Source organism: Vombatus ursinus, unplaced genomic scaffold (genome assembly GCF_900497805.2).
Source record: "Vombatus ursinus unplaced genomic scaffold, bare-nosed wombat genome assembly UNPS02014798.1, whole genome shotgun sequence".
Taxonomy (NCBI): domain Eukaryota; kingdom Metazoa; phylum Chordata; class Mammalia; order Diprotodontia; family Vombatidae; genus Vombatus; species Vombatus ursinus.
This window is the reverse complement of record NW_020954576.1, coordinates 41761120-41774877: the sequence shown is the minus strand read 5'-3', so window position 1 is coordinate 41774877 and position 13758 is coordinate 41761120. Positions and strand designations below refer to the sequence as shown.

Sequence of the window (13758 nt, the reverse complement as noted above, 5' to 3'; positions counted from 1 at the left end):
CTTAATTATGGGTATTACTTGTAGCAGTGCACATCACAACCCTCCTATCCCTTCTCATTCTATCCAGCTCTTATCCATGTCCTCACATAAATCCTTCACAGAGGGTCTACTCGATGTGTAGGGGGTCTTCCTGTAGACATTTTGATTAACATGAACCAGGATGGTGAAAGAAATCAAAATCACTCCAAACTAGAGATATTTATCGAGAAAAGAAGACATGATAACCATCCTAAAATGTTTAAAAGGACAGCTATCAAGTAGTAGAGGGATTAGATATGTTTAGTAGTAGTAGTAGTAGTAGTAGTAGTAGTAGTAGTAGTAGTAGTAGTAGTAGTAGTGGTAGTAGTAGAGGTAATGATAATGGTAGCAGAAGTAGTAGTAGCAGCAGCAGCAACAATAACATTTACTGTTTTAAGGTTTGCAAAGTCCTTTACAATTTAAAAAATATTATCTTCACATCAACCTTGGGAGATAGGTACTATTGTTAATCTCATTTTTACATAATAGTTAACTAAGGCAAATGGAAATAAAAGATGTCTTATCTCTGCCTTAGTTTCCTCATCTATAAAATGGGGATAGTTTTAGCACCAACCTCCCAAGATTGCTCTGATTATAAAATGAAATGATACTTGCAAAGCAATTTGTAAACTTTAAAATGCTAATTAATTATTATAAATATCATTATTACCCAAAGTCACATAGTTAATAAGGGTTAGGGGCAAAATTTGAACTCAGATCTTCCTGGCTCCAGGTCTAGAACTCTATCCACTACACCACCTAACTTCAATCCTAAAGGATAACATGAGAAACAATGAGTAGAAGTTGCAGAGAGGCAGGTGAAGTAGATATTTGGAGAAAATTGTTAAAAATCAAATATGTCCAAAAGTAGAATAGAAAGAAGAGTAGTGATCCTTCACTGTTATCTCCTTTCCAGTGTTCTTATCAAGCAACTGAGTGCTATTAGATACATCATTCTGCATGTGGGGGATAAAGGAGACCTCTAGGCCTCTCCATATTGACTGGAGGTCTTAATGATGGGGTGGAGTAGAGAAAGTACTGGACCCATAATCAAAGGACCTGGGTTCTAGTCTTTTTTTCTGCCACTAACTCTGAAACCCCTAAGGAAGTTTTTCCAGATTTGTTTCCTCATGGATAATAAAAAGGCTGAAATCATGGAATCCCAGAGTTGGAGAGGATCTTAAAACCATTCCTTTAATTGAAGCATGAATCCCCTTGAGGAAAAAGTAGTCATCCAGATTCTTCTAGATAAACTATAACCCTTCCAAAGTAGTCTATTCAACTTTTTCAGAATTAAAATTGTTTTAAAAAATATTAATAATATTTTTCCTTCTATGGAACTAAAATCTGCCTCTCCACAATTTTGGCCCATTCCTTTTAGTTTTGCCCTCTGGAAAAAATCTAACCTCTCTTCCACATGGTAGTCCTATAAATACATGAAGGCAGCTATCATGACCTTCCCTTAAAAGACTAAGTCTTCTCTTTTCCAGGCTATCTCCAGGTCTTCAACCTATCCTTGTATCTCACAGTTTCAAGGCCTACCACCATTCTGGTTGCTCTCTTCCAAATGTGCTCCAGTCTGGGAATGGTCTTCCCTAAAATTTGACTCCTGGAATGTTTCTGCAACCAGTTGGCAAGAAACAGAAGAGGGGAGCAGAGGAAGCTTTACTAATCCTACTAAATAACTATTCCCAATTCTAGGGCAGCTTCAGACTCTCGGACTACAAGTCAAGCCAATGAATATTTATGAAGCACTTAAGATGCATCCAGAATTTCTAAGGATATCTTCCTAGACTCTGAGGAACTCATGCCCTACACGGAAAAAAAAAAAAAAAGCTGTCTTGTTCTTCTGGCAGTTAGGTGGATAGGTGGTACAGTGGATAGAGAGCTGAGCCTGAAGTCAAGAAGACCTGAATTCAAATCTTACCTCCGATATTTACTGTGTGACCCTAAGCAAGTCACTTAACCTCTATCTTCCTCAGTTTCTTCAACTGTATAATGAGAATACCAATAGCACCTACTTGAAAGGGTTTTTGTGAGGATCAAATTAGGTGATGCTTGTAAAGAACTTCACACAGTGTCTGACACATAGTAGGTGCTTAATAAATATTTCTTTCCTTCCTTCTGTTGTCTCTCACTTCATTTTTTGGGATGTAGCACATAGAAGACGCCTGATCATTGTTAAAACATGTGCTTTGGGATCAGGGGCTTTTTCTCTTGGCGTACCATTCTCTGTGCCCCATTCACAATGGGGACACAAAACCCCTAAGCCATCCACTGGGGTTATGCTACAAAAACAGTAGCTGATGGCATCTCGCCTTTCTTAGCCATCTACTGAGCATAATAGCACCTACCTGGCCAGACTCTAGTGATACTCCAACAAGGTAATTTATGCAAAGATTTTTGTCAAACTGTGAATGTTAGCTCTTGAGTTGTGCCACAGTCTTCCCCAGAGGAGTCAATAAATGAATGGGATGCTAAGCTTTCTCTGTCTGAAGGCTTCAGACAATGAGAGTGCAAAGGCAAACTTCAGGCCAGGCTGTGTCTAAGTGACAGTGAACTGCAGATTCCTGGGATGGAAGTCACTGAGGTTTTCAGGTCTGAATATATTCTGACTCAAAGCACAATGCAGGACCCCAGCAGTCCTGATCCCAGTCTCTGGCAAAGTATCCTTGAAGGAAGGAAGAGAAACAAGTAAATCTGGATGACTCTGAGTAAATAGAGCCATGAAACCAAGCAGTAAAGCCCTCTGTACTTCTTAGAACCTTAAGGAAGAATAAATTGGAGTGCCCTGGTGCATACTGATGAGCGTTGCTCCGTGTGCCTGAATGTTAGAGTCTGTATCACTGACATGACATAGGTTTCTCATTGACACAAGAGGCTCAGCATTGAGTCTATATAGTTCTCTAACTTTAGTCAAGTCTTCTCATTGAGGGGGCCTCAGATTGCCTTTCTGTAGAAAAAGCCAGACTAAAGCAGGGGCTCTAACTCATCTTTGAGTGATAGAGCCCTTCGGCAGTCTAATGAAACCTATGGACCCCTTTATAAATGCATGAAATACATAGAGTTACAAAGGAAACCAACTATATTGATATGTAGTTACAGAAATGTTGAAGGTTCCAAGTCCACGACCCCTGAAATCTCTCCATAGATCCCAGGTTAAGAACTCCCGGACTAGCTGATTTCTAAGGTTCCTTCCAGTTTTGGCATTCTGTAATTCTAATCAGTCAGCCAGCAAACGAGCAACATGGAGGCAGGTAAAGATTACTAAGCCAGGAAGAACATATCAAATATATGAATTATTTATCATAGTGAGTTGAGAAAGGTACTAATAAGATTATGGTATTTAACATGTTTGTCATGTCTTCACATGTGCTATATCCCCATTAGATGCTAAGTTCCATGAAGGAAGGGACCTTGTCTTATCTCAACTTTATATTTCCTCATTTCAGTGCCTAGCACAGTGCCCTAAAAAGTAGAGGCACTTAAATATTTGTTCCATTGAATTGAAGCAGTAAAATATACTGTATAGTGAACCGAACATGGAGTAAGACAAACTGGGTCTATGTACTCTCTGAACAAACAATTGGAATTGGTTTGTCATTTGTGACCATGGATGAGTCACCTATCTTCTCGGAGACTCACTCTGTAAAATACATGTCACAGTGGTTGAATTGCCTATCTCTGAGTTTTGTAAGGATTGAATGAATATATTCATGTAAAGTACATTATAAACTTTAAAGAAACATATATACACATACACACATATACATATATGTGTACATATACATGTATATGTAGGTATACATACATGTGTAGCATGTATGCACACATAGTATATGTGTAAGTGTTACATATTTGTATATATTATATGTGTGTATACACATACATGTATATATATGTATACATGTATATGTATACTCAGAATGATATCCCCACTTGAATTCTCCTTCATAAAACTTGAACCTCAGAAAACACTCCATTGTCAATTCAGACCTTTCTCATCATTCATTCAATAAGTAGTTATGGAACAGCACCTATATATCCAGTACTGTTGTTAGGAGCTCTGCAGCAGTCAGAGGAAGTATAAGGCATGAGACCTACCCATAAGGAGTGCCCAATCCAGTTGAGGAAACAAGGCATCCACACACGAAACAGTCAAATAATTCCAAGACATAAAGTATATAATTAATCTACATCTGGTTTAGAGAAGGTAACTAAGGAATATAATCATCAACTACTAGAATCCACAAATCTTGTCATGATGCCTCATCTTTCTTTCTTTCTTCCCTTCTCCTTCTCCTTCTCCTTCTCTTTTGGCATCAGGGTTAAGTGACTTGCTCAAGATCACACAACCAGTAAATATCTGAGGCCGGATTTGAACTCAGGTCCTTCTGACTGCAGGGCCGGTGCTCTATCCACTGCACCACCTAGTTAATCCTATGATACCTCATTTTAACCAATAGTTTTCATTATCTCAATAACCAAATACTTTACCATAACTGAGAACAAAGAGCAAAACTGAATAACTTTAATTCTCCCTCCCCTCTGTGTTCCTCCACATCTTCTGCAGAAGCAAGTAAAAAGCACTGAGACAAATAAAAACCAGACTTCACACTGGAGGAGAAATAGCAAAGACTTGAGAAATCTTCATACCCTGGATGGTGTATATCCATTGATGAGGCAAGAATGAGTACAAAAAACATTTATCCACAATATGTAAAATAAAGACTGGGGAAAGGGGAGAATAATCCTCTGACCTAAACTTCATAAGACTTTGAATCTATTTATTTAATTTGGAAAGTGATAGTTAGTGCTGTGAACCAATGTTACCTAAGAAAGTGGCAGTAAAGTTGGTTTGCATAATTCAACTCATGCCAAATGACATAAGGGAACAAAACAGTGGGTTCCAGTCCAAAGCTGCCAGCCACACAATAAGGAGATATGAAAACACACACACATACATACAACCCAGGACAAAGATATGGAACTTTGACCAACTTACAAAGGAGACTCTCTTAAATCAAACAGCACATATCAACCATTGCATTTGCTTCATTCTGCAAGTTTTGTTCAGAAAGTAAGTTTACAAGAATCCCTGGTACATTTTCCATAGACATAACTTTATTGGATTACAATCTTTTGTTAGGCTCGTGTGATAAAAATAGAATAGTCATAAACATTTGTGACTTGGTATCCTCAGTATAAAATGGCTATACTCCTAGTCATATAATTCCTTATACCAAGTGTGTGCTGAGACCACTTTCAAAGGCAAAAGAAATTCATTGTCAACTTGTTGAAGAGAGAATATTTTCAGTAAACACTAAAACACTCTCATTACATTTCCTTCATATCACCATTGCCACTATCCCTAGCACCACCTGCATAGTTTACTATAGTAGTCTACTAAAAGATATTCTCTTCTTGACTGACTGTCTCCTTCAATTTGTCTTTCGGAGAAATGCCAGAATGACCTCAGCATGTCACTTCTCTGCTCAAAAGTCTTCAGTGGTTCCCTATTCCCTATAAGTAAAGTTCAAATTTCTTTGCCTGGCACAATATGGCATTACACTACCTTTCTGGCCCTATCTGATACAAATTCCTCTGTATCATGCAATTGAATAGAGCTACTGACAATACTCAAAACAACCCTTGTACTTTCCTGCCTTTGCTCACTATTTCCTATACCTAGAATATCCTTTCCTCCCGGAATTAATGAAAAGAAATGCAAGGGAAGGTGCCTAGCCATACCAGATCTAAAACTGTATTATAAAGCAGCAATCATCAAAACTATTTGGTACTGGCTAAGAAATAGAGTGCTGGATCAGTAGAATAGGTTAGGTACACAAGACACAGTAGTCAATGACTATAGTAACCTACAGATAAGAACTCACTATTTAACAAAAACTGCTGGAAAAACTGGAAAACAGTGTGGCAGAAACTAGGCATAAACCAACATCTTCCACTCTATACCAAGATAAGATCAAAATGGGTACATGATTTAAACATAAAGGGTGATACCATAAGCAAATTAGGAGAGCAAGGAATATACCTGTTAGATCTATGGAGAAGGGAAGAGTTTATGACCAAACAAGAGATAGAGAACATTATGAAATGCAAAATGGATTATTTTGATTACATTAAATTAAAAGGTTTTTTGCACAAACAAAGCCAATGCAACCAAGATTAGAAGGAAATGAGAGCTGGGAAATAATTTTTATAGCCAGTATCTCTGATAAAGTCCTCACTTCTAAAATATATAGAGAACTAAGTCAAATGTATAAGAATACAAGTCATTCTCTAATTGAGAAATGGCCAAAGGATATGAATAGGCAGTTTTCAGATGAAGAAATTAAAGCTATCTATACTTATATGAAAAAAATGCTCTAAATCACTATTGATTAGAGAAATGCAAATAAAAACAACTCTGAGGTACCACCTCACACCTATCAGATTGATATGATAGGTGTGATATCAATATGATATTGATAGTATGAAGAAAAGGAAAATGATAAATGTTGGAGAAGATGCAGGAAAATTGGAACACTAATGTATCATTGGTGGAGTTGTGAACTGATCCAACCATTCTGGAGAGCAATTTGAAATTATGCCCAAAGGGATACAAAACTGTGTATAAGCTTTGATCCAGCAATACCACTACTAGATCTGTATCCCAAAGAGATCATAAAAAAGGGGAAAGGACCCACATATACAAAAATATTATAGTAGCTCTTTTTGTGGTGGCAAAGAACTGGAAATCGAGGCGATGCCCATCAATTGGGGAATAGCTGAATAAGTTGTGGCATACGAATGTAATGGAATACTATTGTGCTATAAGATATGATGAGCAGGCAGATTTCAGAAAAATCTGGAAAGACTTAAACGAAGTGATACTGAATGAAGTGAGCAGAACCAGGAGAACATTGTACACAGTAACAGCAACATTGTACAATGACCAACTTTGATAGACTTAGCTCTTCTCAGCAATACAATGATCTAAGACAATTCCAAAAGACTCATAATGGAAAATGCTATCCACATCCAGATAAAGAACTATGGAGTCTGAATGCAGATTAAAGCATACTATTTTCTCTTTTTTGTTGTTTTCTTTCTTGTGATTTTTCCCTTTTGTTCTGATTCTTCTTTTACAACGTGACTAATGTGGAAATATGATTAATATGATTGTACATATATAGCCTATATCAGATTGCTTGCCATCTTGGGGAAAGGGAGGAGAGGAAGAGAGGGATGGAAAAGAAATTTGGAACTCAAAATCTTACAAAAGTGAATGTTGAAAGCTATCTTTACATGTAATTGGAAAAAACAAAATTCTATTAAGAAAAATTAATTTTAAAAAATCCTTTCCTCCCTTCCTATCTTCTTCCTTCCTTCCTACCTTCCTTCTCATCTTCCTCTCTTCCTTCTGATTTTCCTTCCTATTTTCTTCCTTCTTACTTTCCCCCCTCCTACTTTCCATCCTTCCTTCCTTTAATAGAGATCTTCCAAGGTTCCTTTGAATCTGTCCATTTTGTCATTTCTTGTAGCACAATAATATTCCATTAAATTCATATGCCATAACTTGTTTGGCCACTCCCTAATAGACAGGCACACCCTTAGTTTTCAGTCTTTGGATACAATAAAAAGTACTGCTGTAAATATTTTTTGTATATATGGGTCCTTTTCCTCTTGATCTCTCCAGTATGCAGCATGCCTGGAATTTCCACTCTCCCTTTCTTTGTCTGTTGAATTCCTACTCATCCTTTAATATACAACTCAGAAAGCATCTCCTTTGTGATCTTTTTTGGTCCTCACATATTAAGCCAGAAATTATTTCTGGGAGAACAAGGATCTTAAGTCCATAGTGCCTTGTTTGTTCCTCTGTAATATAATCATCAGGCATTATTATATGTTGCAATTATCTATGTGTCCTTGTTATCCTCTTCCTAGACCAGAAGCTCCATGAGGGTAGGCACTACATCTGAACAAAATCTTTCTCTCTCCCTTTGCCTATCATAGCTTGAGTGCTTTGGCTACACCAAGAATTGGGAGTAAAATATATTGTTAACAGTTCTTTTGGAGCATTGGTTAGAGGAAATTTTGTCTCTTGGATCTAGTCATGTTTTTCAATAAAGATAATACACCATAAAAACAAGAAGTTAACTCTTCTCTAAAGATAAATGCAGCACTCTGGAACGTCAATACGTTTTGAGAAAACTTTAACAAAGACACATTGCAGGAGGTGCTCTCCTATTTAGATAGCTTAACACTTTTTTTTTGTGCTATAACTTAATCCTAACATACGCATGTCACCAAAAGCTGACAATCACAGGAACAAACCAGTGTGTACTGTAGTCACTATGTCAGGGTTTCTTGAACTTATGGAGCATTATACCAAAGTAGGCAAAGTGTCAGGAAGGAAGGCAGTAGCACATCCTTGAGTAAACTTTTTCTAGGGAACACAAATCTACAAGAACAGTTACAAATACTCTACATTATAAACACTATCTCATTTGCCCTAACAGGATGTCCTATGACCAATCAAATTGCTATAGCATGTGAAACACACCAATTAACATTGGAATCTTCCTTTCTAAACAACCCTAACCATTACTACATTTGTCTAGCTCTGGGAGAGATGAGAAAGAGAAAAGGCAGCTGCTGAGAAGTGTCTAAATCACTGATACATGACAAGATATAGCCCTATTTACATCAGATTGTTTTGGGGGGAAACCAGACCTTTCAATCTATACACAGGTTATCAGTACAGATGCACTCCCTTTCCCCAGTCTTTGATGCTTCCACATTCCTCCTCTCTTCAGGCTGGGGAATTGCTGGAAAGCCTCCTTAAACTAGAAAGTCTTCTTAGATTAACTAAGCCCATTTTCTTCTCCCAACACAATCTCTGATTGACTCTATTTCATTGGCATACTTCTTTACTTAAAATAACGATATATCAATCAACACACATGTGTTCTCTCCTATTAGAGGGCAGTGATTGCCTCCCAATGGGGCGGGGATCCTTCTGTCCCTTACTCTGAACCTCCCTAAGAATCAAGAAAGTATTGTGAGGACTGTCTCATAAATAGGCGTTATTAAGCCAGAAATCGTTTCTGGAGAACAAGGGTCTTAAATCCTTTTTACGCTACATGAGAAAACACCTCCGAGTTCTAATTAAGTTGCACCAATTAGCCACCCACAGATGCTTAGCACTGCTTCCCATGGTCAGGCAATCATCTCTATTAAAACCAGTTTTGAAGTAAGGAGTACATTCAAAAGCATCTCTGGCAATGGTTTCCTACAAATCAATTACCCTTTTAGACACTTTCTGTAAATACTCTAAAACCAAAGCTGTTTCAGCCTCCTAATCCAGTGAAGGGTTTTAGGATTGAGCTGACTGCAAAAGGCTCATCATTAGTCTTTGCTGAGGAGGCAATTGCAAACAAGAGGTGAAAGGAGGTGTAAGGGAAAATTGGGGGGGAGCATGAAAATCCACTCACTGTCCACTATAGGATCTGAGTGGTGTAGCTAGCTGGATTTTCTCAAGCAAACGCCGAGTCCAAGGTTTCCGTGAAATGCTGCTCTTACAATAAAGTTTTTCTCTGCTTGGCTATTTACCAGCAAGTCCACCTTTGAAAATAATGCATCAAATGGGATGTTTATGGCACAGAGCCCCTATTTTCCAAAGGTTCTCACCAAGGTACTTTCCACATCCACACTCTCATCAGAGCAGTTCTTTCCTAGTCCATTGTGGACTCAAACCAATCTGCTATGTAGACCCCAGAAACCACATCAGCTGCCTAACTAGACCCATTAAGTGTTGCTATATTAAGGTATTTTACAAATGAAGCCCCAGTGTCTGAGATGCATATCCCTTCCCAACTGAAGCTATTTCCACTCGTTCCACAAGCCTCCCGCCAGCCAAAATCCAGTCACAAGAAATGTTTGTTTCCCCTCTGTGGGGTGATGGTAATCATGATGTAAAGAACAACAGCTGGACAATTAATTAGAATTCAAACTTCCTCATCAAATGTTAGGGCTGTTCTTCCATCTATCCATGTTTATTAGTCAACATGATACTTCTCAGTTCAACATCAGGCTTTTCTCCCATTTGTTTGTTTTTTTTCTCACTAGTACAAAAACACGTTTTTCATAGCCACCCCAGCCACAGCCCTGTATCCACTAATCAGAAGGTGTAACCAAACATGAAATCACAAACAGAGCACCTCTAGTACTTACAGCCAATCATCATTATAGCAACTGCAAAGATCTTCTCTATGTCTGTGGAGGGGGCAATGTTCCCGAAACCCACGCTGGTGAGGCTGGTCATGGTGAAATACAAGGAAGAGATGTAGACAGAATTCTTACTTGGGCCACCTTCCCACTTCCCCAGGCCAGACACATTGAACTGGTAAGGCGTCCCAGCATCCATAGCCAGCTGGTAGAGCCAGCTGTTGTTACGGATCATTTTTGTGTCCTCATCAAAGATCTCATAGTCCCCGATGCTGTACCAGATACAGGCCATCCAGTGGGCTGCCAATCCAAACACACACACCAGCAGGACAAGGACTGCAGCTCCATATTCAATGTAGTGATCCAACTTGCGGGCCACTCGTCCCAGGCGTAGGAGTCGAACAACTTTAAGTGAGCTAAACAGGCTGCTGATTCCCTGTGGAGGAAGCAAAGAACAGTATGAGATACCCATAAAGCATTAATTTTTCTTCTGAAACCATGGTTTTCCACATTAAGAATACTTCCTACAGATGTTCACTGAGTGGGCATCCCATTCCCTATCAGCTATATTCAATTCAATTCAAAATGCATTTATTAGACACTTACGTGCTAGGCATTAAAGACACAAGGATGCAAACAAAGCAGTTCCTGACCTCAAAGAGCTTAAATTCTATGGGGAGAGCCAACAGGGAGGAAGCTTGGAAATCTTTTTGACAGAATCAAAAATTCTGGAAAAGGCATATCATAGCTACCAAGCTCTGACTTCCATATTTGTTAGAAAGCAAGTTAAATCTTTTTTTTATTAATTATTTTGATTTATCAACAATCACTTCCATAAGCTTTTGAGTTTTAAATTTTTCTCCCCATTCTTCCCCCCTCCCTCCCCAAGATGGTGTGCAATCTGATATAGGCTGTACATATACATTCCTATTAAACATATTTTCACATTAGTGATGTTGTAAGGAAGAATTAGAACCAATAGGAGGAATCACCTGAAAGAGGAAACAAAACACAACAGAAGAAAAAAATAGCAAATAGTATGCTTTGATCTGCATTCAAACTCCATAGTTCTTTCTTTGGATAGCATTTTCCTTCATGAGGCCTTTGGAGATGTCTTAGATCCTTGTATTGCTGAGAAGGGTTAAGTCTATCAATATTAGTCATCTCACAACATGGCTGTTACTGTGTACAATGTTCTCCTGGTTCTGCTCACTTCACTCAGCATCAGACCACACAAGTCTTTCCAGGTTTTTCTGAAGTATACCTGTTCATCATTTCTTATAGCACAATAGTATTCCATTACATTCATATACCACAACTTGTTCAGCCATTCCCCAATTGATGGACATCCACTCAATTTCCAATTCTTTGCTACCACAAAAAGAGCTGCTATAAATATTTTTGTATGTGTGGGTCCTTTTCCCATTTGCATGATCTCTTTGGGATACAGATCTAGTAGTGGTATTGCTGAGTCAAAGGGTATGCACATTTTTATAGCCCTTTGGGCATAGTTTCAAATTGCTCTCCAAAATGGTTGGATCATTTCACAACTCCACCAACAATACATTAGTGTTTCAGTTTTCTCACATCTTCTCCAACATTTATCATTTTCCTGTTTTGTCACGTTAACCAATCTGATAGATGTGATGTGGTACCTCAGAGTTGTTTTGATTTGCATTTCTCTAATCAATAGTGATTAAGAACATTTTTTCATATGACTATAGATGGCTTTAATTTTTCATCTGAGAATTGCCGGTTCAAATCCTTTGACCATTTATCAATTGGGGAGTGACTTGTATTCTTATAAATTTGACTTAATTTTCTATATATTTTAGAAATGAGGCGCTTATCAGAGAAACTGGTTATAAAAATTCTTTCCCAATTTTCTACTTTCCTTCTAATCTTGGTTACATTGACTTTATTTTTTATAAAATAAAAATTATTTTATAGAGTTAGAAAAATAATAACAAGATTTATTTGGAAGAACAAAAGGTCCAGAATATCAAGGGAACTAATGAAAAGAAATGCAGGGGAAGGTGGCCTAGCCATTCCAGATCTTAAATTGTATTATAAAGTAGCAATCATCAAAACTGATTGGTACTGACTAAGAAATAGAGTGTTGGATCAGTGGAATAGGTTAAGGATGCAAGACACAGTAGTCAATGACCATAGTAATCTATTATTTGATAAACCCAAAGACCCCAGCTTCTGGGATAAAAACTCACTCTTTGACAAAAACTGCTGGGAAAACTGGAAAAGAGTATGGCAGAAACTAGGTATTGACCAAAATCTCACACCATATACCAAAATAAAGTCAAAATGGGTTCATGATTTAAATATAAAGGCTGATATTGTAAGTGAACTGGGAGAGCAAAGAGTAGTTTACCTATCAGATTTATGGAGAACAGAAGAATTCATGACCAGACAAGAGATACAGAGCATTGTGAAATGTAAAATGGATAACTTTGATTACATTAAGTTGAAAAGTTTTTGTACAAATAAAACCAATACAACCAAGACTAGGAGGAAAGTAGAAAACTGGGAAAGAATTTTTACATCCAAGTTAGATCTTAATGTTGAGTCAAGTAACCACAACTAATTACCTAGTTATTAGCCATAGAATACTAGAAGAGACATCTTGAAAGAAATTTAGTTAAGTCCTTTATTTCAGAGAGCAGGTGAATATCTAACCTTCAAAGACAGACAGTTACCTATTCTAAAATTAATTCTCTCCCAAAAGAGCTCCAGATATATTATAGAAGCATTATGAAATAAAATATAAACCAGCTATGCTAAAATACACTCACTCACCATGGCTACTTGAGCTCCTCATTTGTCATCTCTCTGTTTCTAGAACTTATCACAGTGCTTTGTGCATGGTAGGTGCTTAAGAAATGTTTATCAAATTAAAGTTAGGTGTGGGAAATAAGATATACAGGCAAGGGGGTATAGAAATCTATCCTGCCTTATAGAAAAATAGAAGGAGAAGGGGAAAGAGAAGGGGGGGATAGAAGGGAGGGTAGATTAAGGAAAGGGGTATTCAGAATGCATGCCATTTTGGGTTGGGGGAGGGGTGAAATGGGGAGAAAATTTGGAACTCAAAATCTTGTAGAAGTAAATGTTGAAAATTAAAAATAAATTAATTAATAAAAATTTTTTTTTAAAAATTAAAGTTAGGTATAAGAACAAGGTCCTGTATAAAGATCATCATCCCTTTGTCAAAGAGCAATAATCCAAGCTAAGATGAACTTTGTCCTGTTAGAGAAGCAATTCTCCATCATTCTGAACGTCTACTGTGACTCCCTCTTCACCAGAGGTCAGTTAAACTCAGAAGTAATAGGCAAATGTACGAATGCTTTTGCTCCTCTCAATATGCTTGACATCCACTGATCCTTGTAAATAAGATATATATATATATACATATATACATACACATACACACATGCACACACACATATATATACGTATATTCATGTATATGTTTGTATATCTACACAGGTTACTTTAATA

At 37.5% G+C, this 13758-nt stretch overlaps 1 protein-coding gene across 2 annotated transcripts in view; it reads right to left on the bottom strand.

Moving 5' to 3' along the window:
* Window positions 1-13758, bottom strand: part of KCNH1 (potassium voltage-gated channel subfamily H member 1) — a 499689-nt gene that overhangs the window by 335824 nt on the left and 150107 nt on the right. For both annotated transcript variants that reach the window (XM_027871485.1, XM_027871486.1), the window contains exon 7: window positions 10255-10684. In XM_027871485.1, coding sequence (XP_027727286.1) covers window positions 10255-10684 — 430 coding nt within the window. The remainder of the gene's footprint in view (window positions 1-10254; window positions 10685-13758) is intronic.